General features: G+C 38.7%; 1 protein-coding gene across 2 annotated transcripts in view; it reads right to left on the minus strand.

Annotated features, from left to right (window-relative positions):
• LOC149577752 (uncharacterized) overlaps positions 1 to 22,135 on the minus strand; it is a 282,798-nt gene that overhangs the window by 199,422 nt on the left and 61,241 nt on the right. The window contains exons 2-4 of one of the 2 annotated variants that reach the window (XM_089825524.1): positions 14,288 to 14,344; positions 13,578 to 13,739; positions 12,804 to 13,016 (exon numbers count right to left, since the gene is read on the minus strand). In XM_089825524.1, coding sequence (XP_089681650.1) covers positions 12,804 to 13,016; positions 13,578 to 13,739; positions 14,288 to 14,344 — 432 coding nt within the window. The remainder of the gene's footprint in view (positions 1 to 12,803; positions 13,017 to 13,577; positions 13,740 to 14,287; positions 14,345 to 22,135) is intronic. The other variant, XM_089825533.1, reaches the window with a different exon arrangement.

A 22,135-nucleotide genomic window follows, 5' to 3' on the forward strand; every position in this document is an offset into this window, starting at 1 on the left:
AAAGATTTTGAAAACAATCAGAAACAACTATGAAAATAATAATCCCAACCTAGTGACCTCTGTGATGAAAATCATTACTTTGGGTGATCGGATGTCACAATGGATATTGTTGTGAAGGCATCAAAAATAAATGGTGTACAAATTATGACTGTCAATGTTCAATGATAGAGAAATGCTATTAGTTAATAAATGGAGAAGTGGATAACCAGTCGACTCATATTCCTTCATCTGATATTCTATTCACCGTAAATATTGACTCGACACATGTATAGGCAAACTGCTTTAAATAGAATGGGTGCATACCCACTCGAAAAGAATCTCTAATACCCACAAGTCACGGGCACACTATTATGTGGCATTTGCAATGGAAGTCCATCCAATGGCAGAGCAAGTAAATGATGAAATGGGAATAGAGAATGGTGTCTACCCCCTTAATATCACTTCACGTTCACAAGAAATTAATGCACGGCTTTGTAACTACCTCAGAGTACAATATGTTTCCTTATGGAGGACCCACCACTAATTTGGCAAACTGAAGAGAAATTAAATTGGACACGTTTTCATGGGATAATTTAAGTCTATTCACAGCTTGAGGACATTTAAGGGTGAAACTTTAGTATTCCATCTAGTAACGTATAAAATGAAAATAAGTTCAAACATATAATGACATGGGAATCTTTGGTAATAATGACTTATCGTGGAAATAATAACTTAATAGAATAAGTCATTTAGAGGGCATTATTCTTTGACTACAAGAGATGAGTATTTTCCTTTGAATAAAATTTTTAAGTATTGTATTATTATTATAGGGAATCTCTCCTATTTTTATTCAATACGTAAGAACTATTTGCTCTGATCTTTTCCTCCAAGGATGTTCTTGTAGGAAAAGGAAAATTGATATCAGAATCAGAGGGAGTTTGACACATCTGTCTAAAGGAGTGGATAGAGGATATGATTTGATAAACCTTCGATGATCTCGGTCATATTGATTCAGAGGGAGTAAACCATGTTGAGATGGAATCCCCAGTTATCAATAAAACGTAGCAATTAAGAGGACTGTGATTCACAAATATAACTCATGACTATGTCATTCTAATGGGCCTACCCCCTGTCTACATCATGAGGAAGTGGCAACTTCGCAATGATGTTACTTGTATTTGCAGAAGCTTTTGTAAGGTGATGATCTTATAATAACTCGTATTATGAGATCAAACAAATTGAGTATGTGGTGAATGTCTAACATCTCAACATTCTAGAAGGCCATTACTCAAAGAGTATTTGGTGACTATCATTGATATTCTGGGAGACCAATACTCTTGATATTAGATGTGATATCAAAACCATTTTGAATACTTAGTGAATATCATTGATATTCTAGGAGACCGATACTCTTGATATCATATGTGATATCAAACCTTATTTTGAGAACTTAGTGAATATCATTAATATTCTAGGAGAGCAATACTCTTGTTATCAGATGTGATATCAAAACCTTTTTTTGAGTATTTGGTGAATATCATTGATATTCAGGGAGACCAATACTCATGATATTGAATACGATATCAAATCATAGTAATCCTCTGAGATATCAAATGAGATATCCTTAAAATTGTTATTTGTAATATTACGTTGAAGTAATATTTGTTCTTATGTTTATCTTTCTAAGCTAAGAGGGAGTGTTGATGTTTGATAGCTTGAGTTGGATAAACCTATTATATATGAGATATAATACATATATGGGTTCTATATATTTGAGATATAAGGTTATTGTTATATGAGAAAAATTAATATAATAAAAATTAATTGACCATAGAGTGATGCAACGAGGAAACATTAGCAATCACTCGTGCACAGGCAAAGAAGACAACGTATCCAAATCCCGAAGAGGAAAAGAAAAGATGCAACAAGCGAGAACAGAAATAGAAAAAGAGATATAGGCTGAAAAATCGCAAACAAAGGACACTGTCGGCACCTCAAGGAGGAACCAGGCAGAACAAAATATCATACGGCAGGTAATGCAAGCTGAGGTTCTCATGAAACTGAACGAACTTCTTCTTGCAATGCCTCAATTACGAACCACAATCCTAAACATGACACCATCCCTGAACGTGGTGGAAGAGCCAGGGAAGGACACACAAGGTGGAACCAGAACGACCACGGTAGACCCAATGCTACTTACGCTGAACATAGGAAAACACCCTGTAGTAGTCGAGATGGGTATTCTCAGAACTATCCTCACAGACATAATCGTAGATGGAGGGTCGGGCGTAAATGTATTGCCTGAAAAAACATGGAAGAAGTCGGGGCAACCTACTCTATGGCCGAGTACATTCCAACTGCTCACCACCGATCAACGCGGGATCAAACCCCTTAGGACTCTAATGGCACAACCCGTAACGATCGAGACACAACCCTTCCTACTAGATTTCATGGTAATTCCATTGAAAAGGAAAGTGTACGATGCCATCCTCTAAAGGGGCTGGTTGGTGCAAGCAAAGGTGGAACACGACTGGAAAAAGAACACTCTGTCCATGAAAAGAGGAGGTCATAGGTTCGTAATCGACCTACACACCCAGATGGTGGGAGAGGAGGCAGCATCGTCAAACTTCGAAGGCAAAGAAGGAGACGATGAAGGGAAGAAACGAATGGAACCCAACGAAGAAGGAATCCTGAGACTGGAACAAGGATTCAACGATGACAACTTGGACTCAGTAAATGGCCTACTCCATTGGCAAATGGAGGATTATGAGCTCTCTCCGAGCTGTCACATGTTAGCGGTCGAGGAAGGAAGTAAGGGAGAGGAAAAGAATGAATTTCCACTAGAATACAAACAAGTGAAAGGACCCAATCAGATTTTAAGACGATGTGTTCTGGAGGAAGAAATGTCGAAAGTATTGAAAGAAGCACACGAAAGGCCCACAAGAGTACATATGGGGCCAAACACAAATGTGCGTAAGATACTTCTCACAAAATTGTGGTGGCCAACCTTGCACAACAATGTCAGGGAGTGGGTCGTTGCATGTGATACATGTCAGAGAGCAGGGAAGCCACTAAAGAGGGATTGTATGCCTCTGAACCCCTCACATGCGTAGGAACTATTCGAACGATGAGGGCTAGACTTTGTTGGGCCACTGAAGGTAAGCAAAACCCGGAGATGCAAATATATTATAGTAGCGACCGAGTACCTTACAAAGTGGGTAAAAGCACGAGCCCTACTAGACAACTTTGCATTGAGCACAACGAGATTTATCTACGAGCGGATCATTATGAGGTACGAAATCCCAATACAGTTGACGAGCGACCATGGGGGACATTTTGTCAGTCATGTCATCGAACTACTCACCATGCAATTCAAAATCTACCATTTCCTGTCGAGCCCGTACTACCCAAGAGCAAGCGGACAAGCAGAGTCTACAAATAAAATCTTGGTTGCAGTAATTTACAAGTCTTGCGCAGTTGAAGGTGAAGATTTGGAAGAAAAGTTGTTGTCACAAAAGCCTGCACCCTTGCTTGAGGTATGACCCTCAAGCGACCTTATGCAACATGGAAACAGCCTCCAAGTGTGGGACTTGCGCTCTAAGGCTGAATCTCCAGAGAAGGTCGGTTTTCTTACTATCAGGGTGCACCTAAACTATTGCTAGAGAGGGAAAGGGAGAAGGAGAACTGAAATTAAAATGCCATAAAGGGAAAGGGAGGTGATGCACCGAGATAGAATGGTGGTTACGACTCTGTCCATGTATGCACAACACATCAATGAAAAGTCCAAAATACACTAGTCTCAACTCTATTCGATCTCCAAGAATCCACATGCAGGTTTGGAACTAGTTGAAATGCTGAAAGGGAAGACATCTTCACATATACAACAACCATCAACAGTTTGGACACAACATACAAACCTTGAAAACTAGAAAGAAACACCAGCAAAAGGAAAGATACATGCACGTTTGACAAATGGAAAGAAGAGATAAGGAAGGAAAACTATTTCATTAATGGAAGGCAAGGAATTACATAGCATAATGTTGCTGCAAAAAAAACACAGACAAAGAAGAACCAAGAAAAAGTATTTACAATTGCCTTTTAAAGAGCTCAGGCATAACTCAAATCAAATTTGAAGTTCAAACCCCAACCAAAGGTGGAGTCAAGTTGCAGAGAGTAGCAATAAATAAATATTAGAACTAAATCTGATCTTGAAATCAATCTGTTGTAGAAGTGACAGGAAAGAACCATAATCAACGCATCCAACCGTAAGAGATCAAATCCAAAAAATTTGATTATTACATATAATAAAGGAGCATGGAGATGCATGAATGGCGTGGAACAAGGCCCAAAGAATGTCGTTCAGCATTAAAGATCAATCCTTGTAACATACCATGACTACAACAAATAAATCTACACCACTGTCAAAAAAACGCGGGACGAGATAACATGCAAGTTAACCCGCCGCAAAAATTACAGAATTGACCCGCGTGGAATAAATTTGATTTGCCCCCAAAGGTGTGAATTGTCGATGTAGATCTTCATTTGAATATGGACAGCCTAGATGCTAAAAAAATATCCCCAGCCGATGAATAAACACAACCGTAGATCCAATATCTCCACCTAACCACGCAGACAGCTGAGATGCACTCAAAACATCCAAAGAAGCCCCAAGATCTAACGGCCATCATATCTTCGCAAGAGCAAAGGGCAGCAATGCGAAAATACGACCACCGTCCGATTACAAGCAACCCAGCATAAGAAGGATCCACCACGTGGCATGCAACTATTGGTTGGCACATTTCTTGAATGTTTGGTTGAAGAGACAACAGCGATTTCGCAATTTTGGAAAGAGCAGAAAAGTCACTCTGCGAAATGATGAAAATGGTTAACACAAAATGTTAATCCTGACAGAAAAAGCACGTTAACCCGCAACTCGGCACATGAAGAAAAATTGAGCCAACTCGGCACATGAACAAGCTGAACTAGCTCGGCACATGAAGAAACTGAGCCAACTCGACTTATGAAAAAACTGTGTTAACACGAGATGTTAACCCGATCGAAAAGCGTGTTAACCCACATCAAAGAATCCATCCCATTGAAGATCTCTCAGATCGATTATTAGTGATGGGTTGAATGGGTGCCAAAATGGCCAAGAGTTTCCATCAGTGTTATGGGCATACCATACCTCTTACAAAGTTACCACAAGGCACACTCCGATTCAGTTATTGTATGGTCAAGAGGTCGTGGTACCGGCAAAATTCATGGGTACCAAGTCTACAAGTAGCAATAGAAAACAAATTAGGAGACATGGAAAGTCTTAGGGAAAGGTTGTATAACTTGAATTAGCTCAACGAACGGCGACTACAAGCACAATGTGCCACCAAAGTTTCACAATGCAGACACAGGGCATGGCATGACAAGCACTTGAAACTGAACATGTTCCAACCAAGCTAATTAGTATTGAAATATAATGGGTGTAATGTAATCAAACCTAGCAAATTTAAAGTGAAGTGGGTGGGGCCATTCAAGATTCGTGAAGGGAGATAACAAAGCAATCAAATTATGGACATTGGATGGGAAAGAGGTGGTCGGCGCAGTAAATGGGTCGAAGGCCGGGGAGATAATGGCAACCAGACGGGATGAAGTTAAAATCCTATCGCCAACGGGATGAAGGCTGCGGAGATAATGGCAACCAGACGAACAATTCAGAGGGAATGTAAATAAATTTATTTTATTTTTATTTTTTAAATTATTATTATACTACTAGTAATAAACTATTGGCAATTATTGGCATAAGGATTTTGATATTTGCAAGCAAAGAATTAGGATTTGGAGGCAAAATACCATGCCAAGCACCGTACAGCCTATATATGAGACCATTCGGAAAAAGGTTTTAAGGCTCCCAAGAACACCAAGCCACACCGTACAGTATAAGAAGAGCAACTAAAGAGAAACATAACACTGTATGGCCAAAACATAAAGAGCAAAGGGAAATAGAACTACCGTACGAAAAAAAGAGAGAAACACAAGCAACATACGGACATGGAGAAGCGAAGCAGTACAGCCTTGAAGCACAACTGTACGGACCACATATGCAACCAAACACTGTGTGGTGTCCACAGGAAAACACTGCAAATTGAATTCATGTGTACGGCCATACGGCCAAATAAGGTTGAAGGCATCCACAAACACACCACCATACGACAACATAAAGGGAAAACATAGCACTGTACAAAAGAAAGAAAGTATCATATGGTCACTTGACAGTTAAATAGAAAAGAAAGGAAGCACACCACATGGCCTCAATAAGAAACAGAGAGTATTGTACGGCTGTAAGGAAGGATACACCATCTCTAGCATCACCCGTATGACTTCCAAAGTGACACCTCATAAAGCAAGGTAGAAGGAATGGTATTCGAAGGCAAAGACTGTATCGTACAAACAAAGCTAAAGGAGACAAGGTGAAACCGTACAGCCCATCAAGAGCCGTATTGTGTTTTGTTTTTTAAGCACGCAATTTGTTAGTTCATGAGTCGTATGGACCCAACAAATCTGAAGGAATTGTATGGAAGAATCAAGCAGAATAACCTAACCGTTTTCTTCACACGAAAGGACAAAAGAGGAGACAATTATGCAATCCGCCGGAAAGAGAGCTTGGAAGACGAAGTTAGAAGAAGATTTAGTAACCAGCACAAACATGATTAGAAGTATGAAGACTTTACCTTCAGGTGTTCATGTTGCAGGAGGCACAAGTAGAAAGAAGGGCAAACAGGCAGCACATCCAGCAACTGCACCAACTCACCTCATACCATAGAATATTTCTTTCGAAGGCCTTAATAGAGCTAAATGCAGGAAATGGTGGCAAGACACACGGGAGGACCATTTGGTGAATAATAGCATCTGAAAGGCGTAGGTGGAATGTGCAATACAAATGCCAGTGTTTTGCATTGAGGATTACAAAGGCTTTTGGCGCACGATTGTAGAGACCCATGATCGGTTCTCGAGAACTACTTTTGCCTATCTCAAGTGCGACTTCGTAATCTCATTCAGGGCATCGAATTTCACGCGGGTATTTGGAATACCTGGCCATGCACAAGGGGGGAAGAAAATTGATAACAAGCCAAAGAAGTTAAATCAGGAGGTGAAGGTGCAACTGATACAGCTGGAATGTGGTGACCTCTTGCAAGAAGAAAAAAGATCTGATGGACACTTCAAAGGGAAAAGGACTAAAGAAGTCCAACATCCAAGAAGGGCATTAGCATTGCCTCATGGACTTGGTGAAGAGTTGGCTCACAGGATCAAGTTGCGCATCAAATATCTCATTTTCACAGGTCGCAATGATGAACGGGATCCTAAACAGAAGAGTATACAATTGAGCCGTGTTGGTTCACAAAACCGCAAATTGGAATCCTACGAGCCTTGCTTGCTTGATACTGGGATACCCAACCGGCTAAGGCCAACTTGATGGGATTGATCGATGCGATCCAAATCCCTTGCTCTTCCGGCTCTAAAGAACCCAAGCGAGTGTACCTAATCCTAGACAACAACCTTATATCCAAGATGCTTAAAGTAGATCGGTTAAAACATGAATAAATGAAAGTTTTCCTAATGGAAAGAAATATAGAAAACTTCAAATTTGTGAATTACGAATTAAGAATAATAAAAGAATATATGAGAGTTTTTTAAATAAAAGTGATTATTATAGATGATTACAACAAATGAATATATTATTTCCCCAATGGAAAGAAATGAAACAGTTGCCAACATATGGATTATGAATCGAGAATAAAAGACCAATGCTTAATTAAATGTGCAATCAGAGTAACTATTATAAGTTGACACGTACAACTTTATAAAATCTAATATATTTAAACTATAAATAATTTTAACAATTCAGACGTGACAGATCAATTATATAAATGCAATTTTAAACTAGTCTAGGATGCACTTTAACTCCTACGGAGACAAACTAAACATAAATAGGGAAACAATTAAATATTTCACAATATCTATGTTTATCAAATTTAAAATGCAATAATGACCCAGTCCACTTATCCGAATATTAAAATATTTATAGAAATTAATAAAAAACATTTATAAAGGACATAACTTAATAATAATTTAAAACTCTAATGCAAATAAATTAAATGGATATTTCTTACTGATCCGAAAATAAAATTGTATTGGAGGCACTCCTTACGGATGATCCATCCAATACAGTTCGACTCTAGAATCGCACAAGAATTCATTCGATAATCCACTATCCACAGGCTTAGTTCAAAAAATCATTTCTTTGCAAATGAAAAATATAATATATCATAAGAACATAAGGTATGTATAAATTTTATAGGAATATGAATCGTATCTTATTTTTCCAATAGCCTATATTTATACACTTTGAAGGTTGTCCATAAAACATCACACCCCTTCATAACAAATAACCACCAACATAAAATTATAATATAATCCTAATTAAAACAATCGGTGGTTTAATAATTTTAAGGCTTTGTATATCTCAGCAATGAAAAAGTTGATTTGAAAAGTTAAATATTGGAATTCTTCAACTTTGGACGATACTCCTCTCCCCCGCACATGTTTATATGCATATTCCCTTCTCTTACACAGTTCTTCAGATATCAAGTCTTCCAATGGAAATTATTTTCATTATGCACGCATATTCCTAGACCTGCAAAAACAAATGGCATCGTTAGATACAGATCGCTACAGAACATCCGTCTATGATTAACGAATAAGACTCATGGCTTTTATTCAATTGCTATGCTCGAAAACTAATCCTGATGTGTGCCATCTGGAAACATTCACATGCCGGACACCATCATTACGCATATTCAACACTCATTGCTATTCTGAGTTTATTCCTTTAAGCATTCTCATGTGAATTGGACAAAGGTAATTTACAAGGACCCCTCCGGATGATTCTAACCGTTCCATGTCGAGCATCATGCAAATATTCTCATACTCAAAACACCAACACTTGGGCATCTCCAGTAGTTACAAGGAATATGCACATCTCAATTTTTCATGACATCTCTATATATTCCAATGATGGAATGATATATATTGCTTGCTTCATACTCATGCCGCCTTTAGATCAACATTATCGGTTATCTCATTATCAATCACTAAATATCGTTCTCTGGTTCACAGTATTGAGTTATGGGATATTTGATGTTGCTCCAGAGTTTGGTGATGTCCTCAATCTATCACCACTCGTCCTGTCAAACAGTACTGACCCTTCCTTAATTACTGAGATGGTATTTGTTTGTCGTGAATTCTCCATCACATATGTAGATCTCAAGGATATTACTGCTTCATTGTGTCATATCAATACACTTACTCTTTTGAGAAATAGCAGGGATTTTCTGAGATTTATATACTGTCAAACTGCCCTGTCTGCTATCAGAGATGCACAGTAACGGGCTGACTAAGTCAGATGCTTTCAATGGTATTATTATATTTAATGATACATGCCCTTCATTTGTTAGCAAACGGTGATGAGAAATTTCTGTCATAGCTATAGAATTACCCAACAATCCTCTGTCTCGATTCTTCTATTCAACGCAATTTTTTCAGAGGTCTATAATATACCACATTGTTATGTTAAAAATTGGAAGGCTACCAGAAAACAAGTAATGTTCTTGAGAAGTGGCTTGTACTTCTTAGTGTATTGTTTTATAGGTGGACTATGAAAGACGGATGAGAGTCATAGTCTCTAGGTCGCGTGGAAAAGACTCTTCTGGTCACTTCCTTCAATCAGACTGATTCTCTGTGAACCTTCATCTCTATTACAGTACACTCACATGCTTAAGTAAATGATTTGAGCCACGCTGTACTCAATGAATCAAGTGAACTTCTATTTGCATTCAGGTTAGAAAAATGGAAGCCAATGCAACAGTAAAACATTTATCTCTGCTATCCATGGGCTGTTCATGATATCCTGCTTGCTATCATATCCACTGCTCACATATGAAGCAATTTCTTTATTTCTAGTTATGTGATATTTCAGCTACCAGCATAATCTGATTTCTTGATGACTTTCTTTGTATTGATGTTCTATTGTTGTCTTCTATCAAAATAAATCTACACACTGGGCCATTATACTTATTACTCTTCTTATTCATGTGTATGCTTTCAGAAATATACCATGTCTAATTTCCAAAATACTGGTTTAAGCCTTTGATTCCAACATTATTTCTCAAATGGAGAATCTAATCCTTGCAAAAATTAGATCTCCATCAAGCTACACTACTAGTAGAAAGAGCGTATGAGTTCATAACACTTCAAAATAGGACATTCTACATACCTCACTACGCGATTGGGTTATGCCTAGAGGTGACTACGCGACTGATTCCTCTCAACGGACTGGAGGTCAAGCCTGGGATGCTCACACCAAGTGAGCCCCCTATTATGCAGTGCAGACACAAGACACACTTGGCGGCCAGAAGGCCATGGTCAGGCAGAAGTGACCCAGACAAGATGCAAGAGATACGGATAGTGGTCAGCAGGAGACATATTCTAATGAGAGTGAGACCAATGAAAAGGAGGAAGAGAATGGCGAACAGGTGGAAGTTATTACAGCAACACCATTGCTATTTCCGCGACCTGCACTTTCGGCAACAACACATTTGGTTCCTATGAGTACACACAATGCGCACATTCCAGGATTTGGACAACTTAGGCAGCCAGTAGTGATGACCCCTATCACAGTAGTAACACAGCCGACTGCAGTGACTCTGACCATTCCGGAGACCGTGGCCATAGTTGAGACAAAGTCCTACTCATCACTGATGACAACCTTGCCAGAGGAGGTGATGGAGTTACCAGCACAAGAGGTTCCTGAGACTTCGAGGACACCACAGGTCAAACTAGAGGTAGTGGGATCGGATGTGGTGGTCACGATAGATGGTGCACTATTGGCTACTAGTGAGGGTACTGCAGCACAAAGCTTAAGTGACCAAGACTTGAGTAGGTACTTGGGTAGGAGAAACAGCATTAGATCGGTAACAGCAACATCTGCCACTATCTCACCTATGAGAGAAGTATTTCAGGCGATGGATCCCCCAACCGCACCAGAGGAGAGTCATCCTACCATTGCGATTAAGCCACCACCCCCACCTCCAACAAGGAGTACTGCAGATAGGATGTTAGAAGCAAGAGAGGCAGCGATGGCCACGGAGCACCCCACACAATCTGACCCCTAGACAGCTATAGGGGAGGAGGATGTCGAGATGTACTGAGTGCCGAGTAGTAGTTTCAGCACAAAGACGTGCTTTGGAGGCAATGGTGAGGGAGTTAAAGCAGGTTTTGTCATTCGTGCAGGTTGATTGTCCAACGGCCTTCTCAATATGTTTCGAGGCAAGAGGATGGCTGAACGTAGAGACCCCACAGATGCAACAAGAGCAAACTACTAAGGAGCCTATGGTGGAGAGCCAAGTTGAGCACCTCACCTGTGAGATAGTACAAGTGTATCAGGATGCGTACTATGTTGTACACAGGAGTGAGGCAGATCAAGTAGCGGCAACAAGGGTTCAGGAGGAGAGAGTTACTAGATTAGCCACAATAGAAGCCAATTTGGCCACACAGCAGGCAGTTTGGGAGGAGTGGGCAACACTCATTGCTAAGAGGGAATCAGAGAAGACAATGTTTGTATCTTAGTTGGGGAACGCGAAGAGGGAGTTGGATGAAAAAGAGGTAGAGCTCTAGAACATTTCTGAGATGACGAAGAGAGCACTAGAGCTTTACATGCAGGCCAAGGTGGATTTGAACACCTGGATGCAACAGGTGCACAAGTTGCAGGCACAGCTGAGTGAGCTACAGGCACAGAGGATGTCTACTACAGCAGCCCTACCAAGGACGCACCCCTCTTCATCTTAGTTTGTTTTGTGTCTTGATGTACTTAGTATAAAGTTGTCTCTATTTTGTCGTCCAGAAACGACTTCTCCTTTGGGGGGGGTTGATGTTGTCGATAAAAACTATATTCTAGCTGACGGGATTAGTTAGTGTCTGAAAGGTTGCGTAACGGTTGAGTCACCCCTTCGGGAGATATATGCACATCATTCTAATGGAATTATGAAGTATCATTGTAATCGTGATTGCATATTTGCTTATATGAATAAAGTATCTTGTTCTATGTTACATTCTAGTCTCTTAATGCAATAAATGTCCATTTACCCTGTACGGTAAACAAAGGGACATGTCTATTTATGGCCTATTCTCTACATATAAATCAAAGAGGACATTGCAATTGGAAAAGATATACCTAAAAAAGGCAATGTAACTAAGTTTGCAGCAATCTTCTGAAAATGAACACTTCCTCCCAAACTAGGGGTTTCCTGGGTGAAAAATAGTGCAGAGTGTGTTGAATGTGTTGCTTGCATTTGCCAATGGATGTGACTTTAATTGCAGTATTATATTTGCATGAAGTGATTGATTAATTGTAAATTCAATATTGAAGTGATTTCGTAGCCAGAATCTCTGCCATTGTAGCAATTATGGATCACTAATACTAGGCCACAACTTGCCTTGAAGATAATCTTAAAAAAATCACATAAACACAATATGTTTCATGGATATCAAAAAATAAGAAAAATATGTGATGAAAACTACTAGTCTTAGAAACTGGTTGTTTCTACTTTCTAGTAGCCTCTCTTTCCCTTCTATTCTCAATGCACAAGCATCTTCATGAAACAAAAACAATTGATGGACTATGTCTTCTTAGAGCATAGATATAAAAAAGCATTTCTGTAGAGCAGATTAGCATGAAACAATGGTAAAATTAACATTATAAAAGCAAAGGTGCTTACCAACTGTGCAGACTACAGCATCAAAAGAATTTGATCCAAATGCCTTTTCAATGCTTGGAGGATCCAGAACATCACCAATTGCAAGCATAGCTCCCAACCCTTCAATTTCCTCACGAAATTTTGCACTTCTCTGAAAAACAGTAACCCACGAACCCGCTTTTCCCAGCTGGCGGACCACTTCCATTCCCACCCCACCTCCACCAACAACAAGCACTGGTGACAATTACAGTATCATGTTTAACTCAAATGCTTATAACACATATATAAAGCATCAAAGAATCATATGCATTGCTGATTTACAAATGAATATGAATTTTTAGGGACAGTTATTTCTCCAATCACTATATTGAAAAGCCCTGGAATAACATCAAATTCAAATGACTGTACAATTACTGTACAGAGCAATTGAAGCCAAATGCTTTTCAATCCTGAAGAAATAGCTTTATAATTGACAAGAGAATAACACTATGGTGAAGAAATAGCACTGTAATCAATGTCATTGTCTCCAACACATACTTTTTTGCTCTCCTACTTATGTTTATGCATTTTGCATCTTCTCATAGAGTTGTAGTGTAAATTAATAGAGTTTTTCCTTTACTCAAAAACTATCTTTTCCAAAAAAGTTAGTTTTAAAAGCAACCTGCACATAATTCAGGCCAGACATAACCAAAAATATTCCATGAATCCAATTAAGTGTTAAATTTTAAATTACTATAGTCAAACATTATGAAGCTTTCTAAACATCATTAGGATAGTGAGGATGTCAAAAAAGACCTGTTGCATTGTCAATTGTGACTGTATCTGCTGATTGGCATCTAGCTTTCAATACAGGATTCTTCTTCCACGCCACATTTAGATGAATAGGTTGTGACTTTGGTAATCTGCTTTTGATTGTGTTTTTCTTTCTGGAAAATCCACAGCAATAATCTTGATGTCCTGAAAATAGATGCAGCCATAATTTGAACTAGAACTAGGCATCAAAGTTAGATACTGAAACAGCATAAAAAGCACATTTAGAGGCATTTGAGAATTAAAAATAAATCTCAAAATGCATTTCCTTTGTATTAAGAATCCCTCTAAATGCAAAATGGTTGAACGTCAAATAAATGTATATGCACATTTATCTGGCAGAGAAAAAAAATGAATATATAACAGCATCCAAGAATCACCCAGATGCAACCAAGTTAACTGCTGAAAACATTGTGTACAATACCTAGGCAAAACAGTTTAAGGCAGATACCAGAGATATAAAGAACAGATGCCCCCCCAAAAGCCATACAAAACATATACACTTTAGACTAGCATAACACACTAAAGATAAAAAGTCATAAACAAAACACAAACAGACCATTATCCATAGATATTAAAAGTAAATATTTTGTAAAAATGCATTGCTCTCCCTCGTAGAATATAAACATAGTATGAGTCAGACTCAAAATCCACTGCTTGAAACTAGACTTAAAAATGATAAAAGATCATGAAACCTCTAAAAGAACTGCAGAGCAAAGCTTTATCATTGTGTGCCAATATTCTAACCTCTCCTGCAAAAAGCAGTGCAGAATAGTCAAATCTTATGACAGAGTGAGACGCAACTAACTAAAAGTAAATAACTATAAATTGTCAAGTAAAGTAAAATAGCTTTTAAATTCAAGTCACAAGAACCAATATCTTAGTCCCAAAGCATATAAATAAAATTTGTACGCAGACCGAACTGGTACACAGACCCAGCACAAAATATAGGCATACCCAATAGGGAACCCAGGTTCCCGAGCGATACCCTAGGCATACCCGAATGGACCCATGCCTACCCATGCTTGAAAATTTCAAAAAAACCATTTATGCAATTCAAAAAGCATATATGTTTTTTAATGAAACATGCCCCCAACTCCTCCATTTTAGCCTAAAGTGAGGATATTTTTGGTATTTTAGTCATTCGAGAAACATAGAACACCAAGAAGAGCATTTTTTTCCCTCCAAGCTGCCATTGCTGGGATTCAGGGTTGATTCATTATCAAAGGTGGGGACTACAAGGGATGTACGCCAAAACATTAGGAATCGTTGTACAAGGAGGATTCTTCCATTTTTTTCCAGCTTTCAATAAAAAAATTCAAGACTTTTTGAGTATTGTTTAGATTTAAATGCATTTTGGAACTTTGTATGCATAATAAGGGGTAATAATGTTTTTTGTCAACTATAGTGTTATTAATTTGTCATGTATTTTATTTTACGTTCCTACAGAATGGCTGAAAGTTCTAGTTATGTTGCCCGAAATACAAAGAGTTTTTTTTTAATTGGAGGTACCACTGCCTCTTTAATGACATACAACGATTCAACAAAATCTTAGTGGTAGAGATTTTTTTTAACATTGTAGCCAATGAGGAAAAGTGTAGAAGACCTCATATTTTCGAGTGAAGGCTCACTTCTATGCCATTCCCTGTCAAAGAATAACAATTTTCCTATGCCCAATTAAAAACGGTTGATGTCAACATGACAAGTAATAGCTCAAAGGCAGGCTATTACGCATTGTCTTGACAAGACAAACTTGTAGAAACATCCTAATGGCTTCCCATAATCAGGTGGCCCACATACATTCATGACACTGCCATTGTCTTCTGAAGAAGATAATGTTTTAGTTTCAAGAAGAAAAGGCCAACTGGCCAAGGCCTTCGAAAATAAGTCAAGGAAATTGCAAATCATAGGAAGTCGGGGAAATTGCAGATCATAGGATTGCTCATTGAATTTACGGTAATGGTAAAGACAGCAATATTGCTGCACTTAACAATAATCGTTTGTAGTTAGTGAATAATTTTTGGCTGTGTAATGTTATTCTACATCCAATCAGTTTTTGTCAGTTGTTGATGAGTGGTACCCTTAACCATGCATCTGGCACTATATATGTAATTACTTGCTATCAGTAACCAAAATTATCACGTTGTGTATCTTACACTCTGGAAATCAAAAGAAAGATCTTTCTACCATATTGTTGCAATTGTATTTTCTCTCTCTTATTGTTTATGGTAATGTTTTGGTACCTGTTGATGTGAGTTTTATGCCACTACAACATGCAGAATCAAATACTTAGCATTCCACAGTAAACACCAAATCTCCATCTCTCTCTCAAATAAGGATGCTCATATGCTAAACAATGTATATGGATTGTGTGATCAAATGAGACAACCACGGAGGTTCCTTCTTAAAGTGAATTTTCACTTAGTAATGATGTGATATACCAGGCATCGCAAAGGGACTTATGTTGTTATTCAATGGATATCAACAACTTCAAATACTTCCAACCAAACAAATTACATAGGGAAAGGTTTAGAAATATATTCCACTCCTAGAATGTAAGCGATAATGAATGCCTTTGTGATTCTACTAGATTCAGTTTAGCCATCAACATCAACCGAGCTAAGATGTAAGATGTTCAAACTATTACCCTTCCATTAACACCATCCATTGATGCATGTCAATGTGCAAGCAATAATCAATGTAAAGCTCATTAATATGTCATTCAACCACACAAGGAAAACTTACAATCAGAAAGCAGCTGGGATTTGGTCTAAGTGAGTTCAACAAAAAGGCATCCAAAATATCTTTCATTTAACTTAACACTACTTCTAAACAACATGAAATAAAATCCTAATCTAAGTGAGAAAATATAGAAACCATGCAATACTCCAAAGCAATGCGAGTAATCCGCCATCAAGACTAACAAAGAAGTAGCAATTACTTTGATAGCATTATGGAAAAAAATCAACAAGTCTCTCCCTTAGCTAATCTAATCTAATCTAATCTCTCAATCTAATGAGTTATAAATGAGAAGGAAGGCCTTGGCCTTTTAGAGTTGTTCAATTACAATTGTTGATGTCGGTATTTTTACAACTACATAACATATAGCAATTGAATATTTGATACGGAGTATCAAACACACAATTCCTCTCTTCACAAGTTAATACTTATGCGGACATATGCAAAACTCCAATGTTCCTTACACCTGTGGATACTAACTCAGTATATCGATGTGATTTGTTGGTAATCACGTAGGCGGCCTTACACTATTTGTTTGAGGACAACTTGGACTTTAGGTGGAATGATGGTGATAGTGATTCGGTGTGAATGCCAGATGATGTTGATGGAGAAGGTGATGGTGATGAAGGGTGAATGTTCTTGTGACTTACGCCTTCCTAACTTTCCTCTTCAAAACTCCAACTCCTAAACTATTTGCTATTCTACTCCTACTCCTATGAATGGAAAGATTAGCAAATGGACGGGGATCGAATCTAGTGAAGGTTTACCAGCGGCTCTACCTCCATAGATGCAATGATTCAAAAGAAAATGAACTAGTTTACCACACAAGGCTTCCCAACAAGCCACTAAGATGCTAGTGGTCTAGTTATAGATCCCTATCAAACATCTACGAATACTACCATGCAACTATTATCCATTTACTTTTTCCCTACTTAGCAACTTCTTGAAATGAAATTTACTTTAACAACTTCAAAATGAAAATCTTATTTTAACTAGTGTAAGTAGAAACCATGCAATAGTACCAAAAGTTCTTAATCACCATGCAAGTCACAACAATGAGAAAGAAAAGCTATTTTGGCATTATCTTCGCAATAATTTTCTCCGACCCTTTACAAATAAGAGCAAATGGCCTTATATAGAGGCCAAAATTTACAACTGACGATAGAGATAAAGAGGCAAAATTGACGATCCAAATTGGATCCTGGAAACCCTAATTAGGGTTACCACCCCATCGGCCAATGAGAAGATGCCATCTCATCAATGGACCAATGAATAAATGGAAAAGTGGCAACCAATGAGAAGGAACCAAAATGGTAGCCAATTAGAATTAGACACTTGTCCTATCCTAGAAGAAAGAGAAATTGCCACTTGGGCTTACCTCAAATGATCTTCTAATATAAATCTCCCTTTTTCTTTCATCCTTTTAGCCAAGGCAATGAACTTAGCTAGCCTTTCGTTGACTTCCTCCATGGGAGGGCAAGGTGTATGCTTCATCTTGAGCTCAGCCGAATTCATCATGCTGCTTGCTGTTTGTAGTGTCTTCTCATGGTCCTTCTCATATTCCTTGGTGTATCCAATAAAGGCATTGAGGGAGGCAAGGGTGCCCAAATGTTTCTTCTTGATAGTAACCTTCCCTAACTCATCCAATCTTGATCCCAACTCTGTCTCATTGATGTTCTCCTCTTTGATATCTTCAAAATCAAGTGTTGCCCCAACGTTGCTCATCATGGTCGAAATAGAAGTGTCAACGTCTAGGCGGCGTTGTGCAATCACATTCTGTATTTCCTCCAATGTTCTCAATCTGGTAGTCAAGGCAACAAACCAAGACTCAACCGTACTCAATCCTCCTTCATTAACCAACTTGGCCCTTTCCAAATGTTTTTCTGGTAGCCTAATGAATGTCTGTAGCCTCGGAATGGCTAAGTCCTTGACTTCGATTGTATCATGGATCCAATCCTTGACTTCACGCAGCTGAGCCGATATCTCTTCTATGTTGCTCCCGCTATCTTGAGGAAGGGTTGTCTGGTGCAACTATTGCATAGGCTGGCAATCTCTCCAATATTTGTTCTCGGCCTCCAACTTCATGATCTTTTCATTTTCCTTTCTCAACCTTTCTCTAATTGAAGCTATACCCTCCAGGATCTCCTCAAATTCCATGTCATTTGTGTTTCTTCCCAAGTCATGCTCTACTATTTCATATTCCTGAGTTGCAATCTCATCCAATGCCTTGTTGACTGTTGGTATAGCAATTTGAACCTTTCAGTGACCATCATTGTCGCTCCTAATCACCTTTGCCACTATTTTTGCCATTTGTTTCTAGTTCTCGCTATCACCCTTTTCCATTAATCCTTGGATGTCTTCAACTGTTCAGGCAGTTACTACTTCGCCTCTTAGCATAAGCATTTTCCTTAACCATAGTGGTGCAGTGCATCTCCCCAAATCTGGATTTGGTTCAATTAGCCGATCATCCAACTGCCTTGAACGCCTAGCTTACTTCCTCAATATCAATTGGCCCATCTTCTTCTCCACTAGTAATTGCCATATCATCTCCACACTGATTCTCTGAGAGAGGAGAGTGCTCAATGTTATCACTATAACCACTTGATTCTAAATCAGAGCTCACCTCTATCGCGGCCCTTTGTTCACTTGTGTTACCTTCTTAGCCTCTAGCCTCAATTATGCTTTCCCTCGATGGCACTGCATTCTGTCTCTTTGCTGGAAGTCCCAGATGTTCTTTACTTTCCTCAACCTTCAAAGCTCTCTTCTTGCTTCTAACTATTTCTTGTTGTCGGCTACTTCCTTCACCCTTCTGTCCAACTGATTCTACTAGACCATCCTTTGGCTTCATCTTCTCATAAGTAAGGTGTACCCTTTGACTTTGTAATTTCCTCAACTTCCATTGTACCACGACTCTGTGTGCAAATCCACTGCCCTTGTAACTGCCTCCAAGGAAGGATCCTAATGATCGTTCCAATCCACTGGATTCAACTCTGTTCCTTCCACAGTATTATAATCTTCTCTCAACACATTTTCATCATCCTCCAATTGATCGTAAATATCAAGGCCTCTCCATCTGATTGCCCTCATCATGTTCACTGACAATCTTGAGAAAGCTAGCTTTCTCACATGAAAGTCATCTCGTGCATTGGCCTAGAAATCTTCTATAATAGGGACATATTTGAATGTATTTACATGAGATGCCTTGATAAAACCATTAGGATCAAATCCTTGCCTTGCTCTATACCATGCTAGATGATACCATTCTAATACTTTCTCCACAACTGCAAAGGCGACAGGATTGAGACAACTATCATTGTCAATTCCAAATGAGAAGGTAATGCCTATCTCACCTTTGAGTTTCATCATTCTGTCATAATGCTCAAGTTGCCTAGCCAATTCCAGCAAAACTACTTTGTCGGGTGGATACCTTGGAACTCTCTTGGGACAAACTGTGCTTACTGTTACTCTAATGTATGTGTATTGTGAAAACTGGATGAACCAACTCCCATATTTCTTAATCTTTGCTTCAGCTTCCAATGAGAGCCTCTTAGCAAGTGTCCCTTGTAGTAACCTTACTGTCTTCATGGCAAAGGCGTCACAAAATATTTTATAGTCTTTGTTGTTGTGTAAATGAAGTTGTGGATAGCATTCATGCACCAAATATTGCCCCAACCCATTGCCAATTACTCCTAGGGCCTTAAGTCCTAGATTTTCATACAATCTCACAATTAGATAGAACAGATAGGATGCCATATAGAATTGCTTTTGGTTTTGCATGGTCCTAAGTTGCAATTCTAGGTTCTCACTTATGATCCTAGCCCAATCAAATCTTCTTTTCCCTTTTTCAATTTCATCAATAAAGAAGTACATCCAGTTTTCGAATTGCATACCTTGAACTAGGCCCATGATCTGGCTGAGAAGCACAATGAGATTGACATATTCTGATTTGAAGTCTGACACAATAAGCTTGGATGATCTGGTGACTCCCTTCTTTCCTTCGTGTAGCCAATCCTGCTTTAGATGCATGAAATAAGGCTCTTGGTTATCCTGAAATGACTTGGTCGCCTGGTCCATCATTACAACTGTCATGCTTTTGTACTAGAGAATGTTGAATGCTTCTTCGATCACTTGTCCGCCAATGTTGGCCAACACTCTTTTCCCTTCATAAAAAATGATGGATTTGCTAACCAAATCAAACCTGGATGCACATTCCATGACCAATTCTGGGCAAGGCAAGGTAGGAGGAAAGGCCGTTGTGTACAATTCCACTTTTGTATATCTTCTTTGCCATGGGGGATTGTCCTTCTTTTAGTCTGTCATTTAGCTGTGTCATGTTCACTGTGCCGATATTGGTATCGGTTATTCGCCTCACTTTTTAAAAGAAGGTGGTCTTGGGCACCATGTCCTCTTTGTCTTTCTTAATATTCATTCCCTTAGGGTTCTTGCTTGCACTAACATCTACCATCTTAAACACTTATTTCTGCCCCTTCGTTCTAAGTGATATGGACTACCCTTATCGATCTCCAACTTTCTTTCTATCGATGGATTCTAACTTATTTCTACCTCACCAGGTCCTATCACTACACTTATCAATCTCCAATCTTCAACCTAGGGGTGGAACTACCACTTATTTCTCCAACCTTTTTCTATCGATGGATTCTAATTTATTTCTGCCTCGCCAAGTCCTATCACTACACTTATCAATCTCCAATCTTCAACCTAGGGGTGGGACTACCACTTATTTCTGTCTCTTCGTTACCTTAGGATGAACTACACTTATATCTCCCAACTTCATTCCTAAGGTAGTCTAGCTTATTTCTGCCTCGCCAAATGTCCTATCATAGAATCTACAGTTATCTCTCCAATCTCCAACTTATAGATGGGATGATGAAGTGGTGGATGATGAATGCAAGAAGAACATAAGGGAAACAAAACCGAGTAAGAACAAGGAGTGAAATCCACTTAAGAACCACCTTTCAGCTCTAGAATGAATTGAATTTACCTTTACCAATAGTCGGGTTTTCTTGGAAGTTCGGATCAGACTTAAGAATTTCAAGCTTCCTTGCAAAATCAGAATTCTAACCCCTTTGAAATGGTCCACAGTTTGCCAAAACTCAAACTTCAATCATCTGTTCCCTCCTTCAAATAAAAATTTGCCCAAATCTGATGTAAAATCGCAGCCTCTTTGCAAGAAAAATCAGTCCTCCATTAAATCGCCCATGCAAGAGAAAGTGCAGATCTGCCCTAATAAAATCGCCAAGCAAAAAGAAGATGTCAACAATGAAAATCTGCCCTTGCACAAAACGCCAAAATCTGAAAAAAATCGCCCAAGGAAGCAAAATTCACTGCCCTCTTGCAAAATCTCCAAACACATGCAAATCTGCTCCAAGCTAGAAGAAAATCACCGAGCAAAGGGTGTCTAAGAAAATCGCCTAGTACAAGAGATCTGCTCCAAAATCGCCAAGCAGAAGAGATGCTTGTGGTGGAATGAGAAATGGGAGAGGGGAGAAGCCTTCTTATACCCAACTCCACACACTCCTCCAAGCTGGCCGACTGGACCTGGGAGAGAAAAAATTAAATTAGGCCACCATTCATGATCCAAAATTAAATGCCTAGCTAGAAAACTAATTTTGCCTTAGTGAAATTTGCTTTTTTAATTGCCGGTTAGGACCAAAATTGCAAAACAAAATTAAGAAAGCCTTGGAGGTGTTAAAAAGTTTCATTTAATGATGTTTTGGTAATTAAAATATCATTTACAATCGAATTTGACAAACCAAAATCAATTTTTATTTTAATTTACCAAT

This window comes from Cupressus sempervirens, chromosome 1, assembly GCF_028749045.1.
Source record: "Cupressus sempervirens isolate cs-2001-9-10 chromosome 1, ASM2874904v1, whole genome shotgun sequence".
NCBI lineage: Eukaryota > Viridiplantae > Streptophyta > Pinopsida > Cupressales > Cupressaceae > Cupressus > Cupressus sempervirens.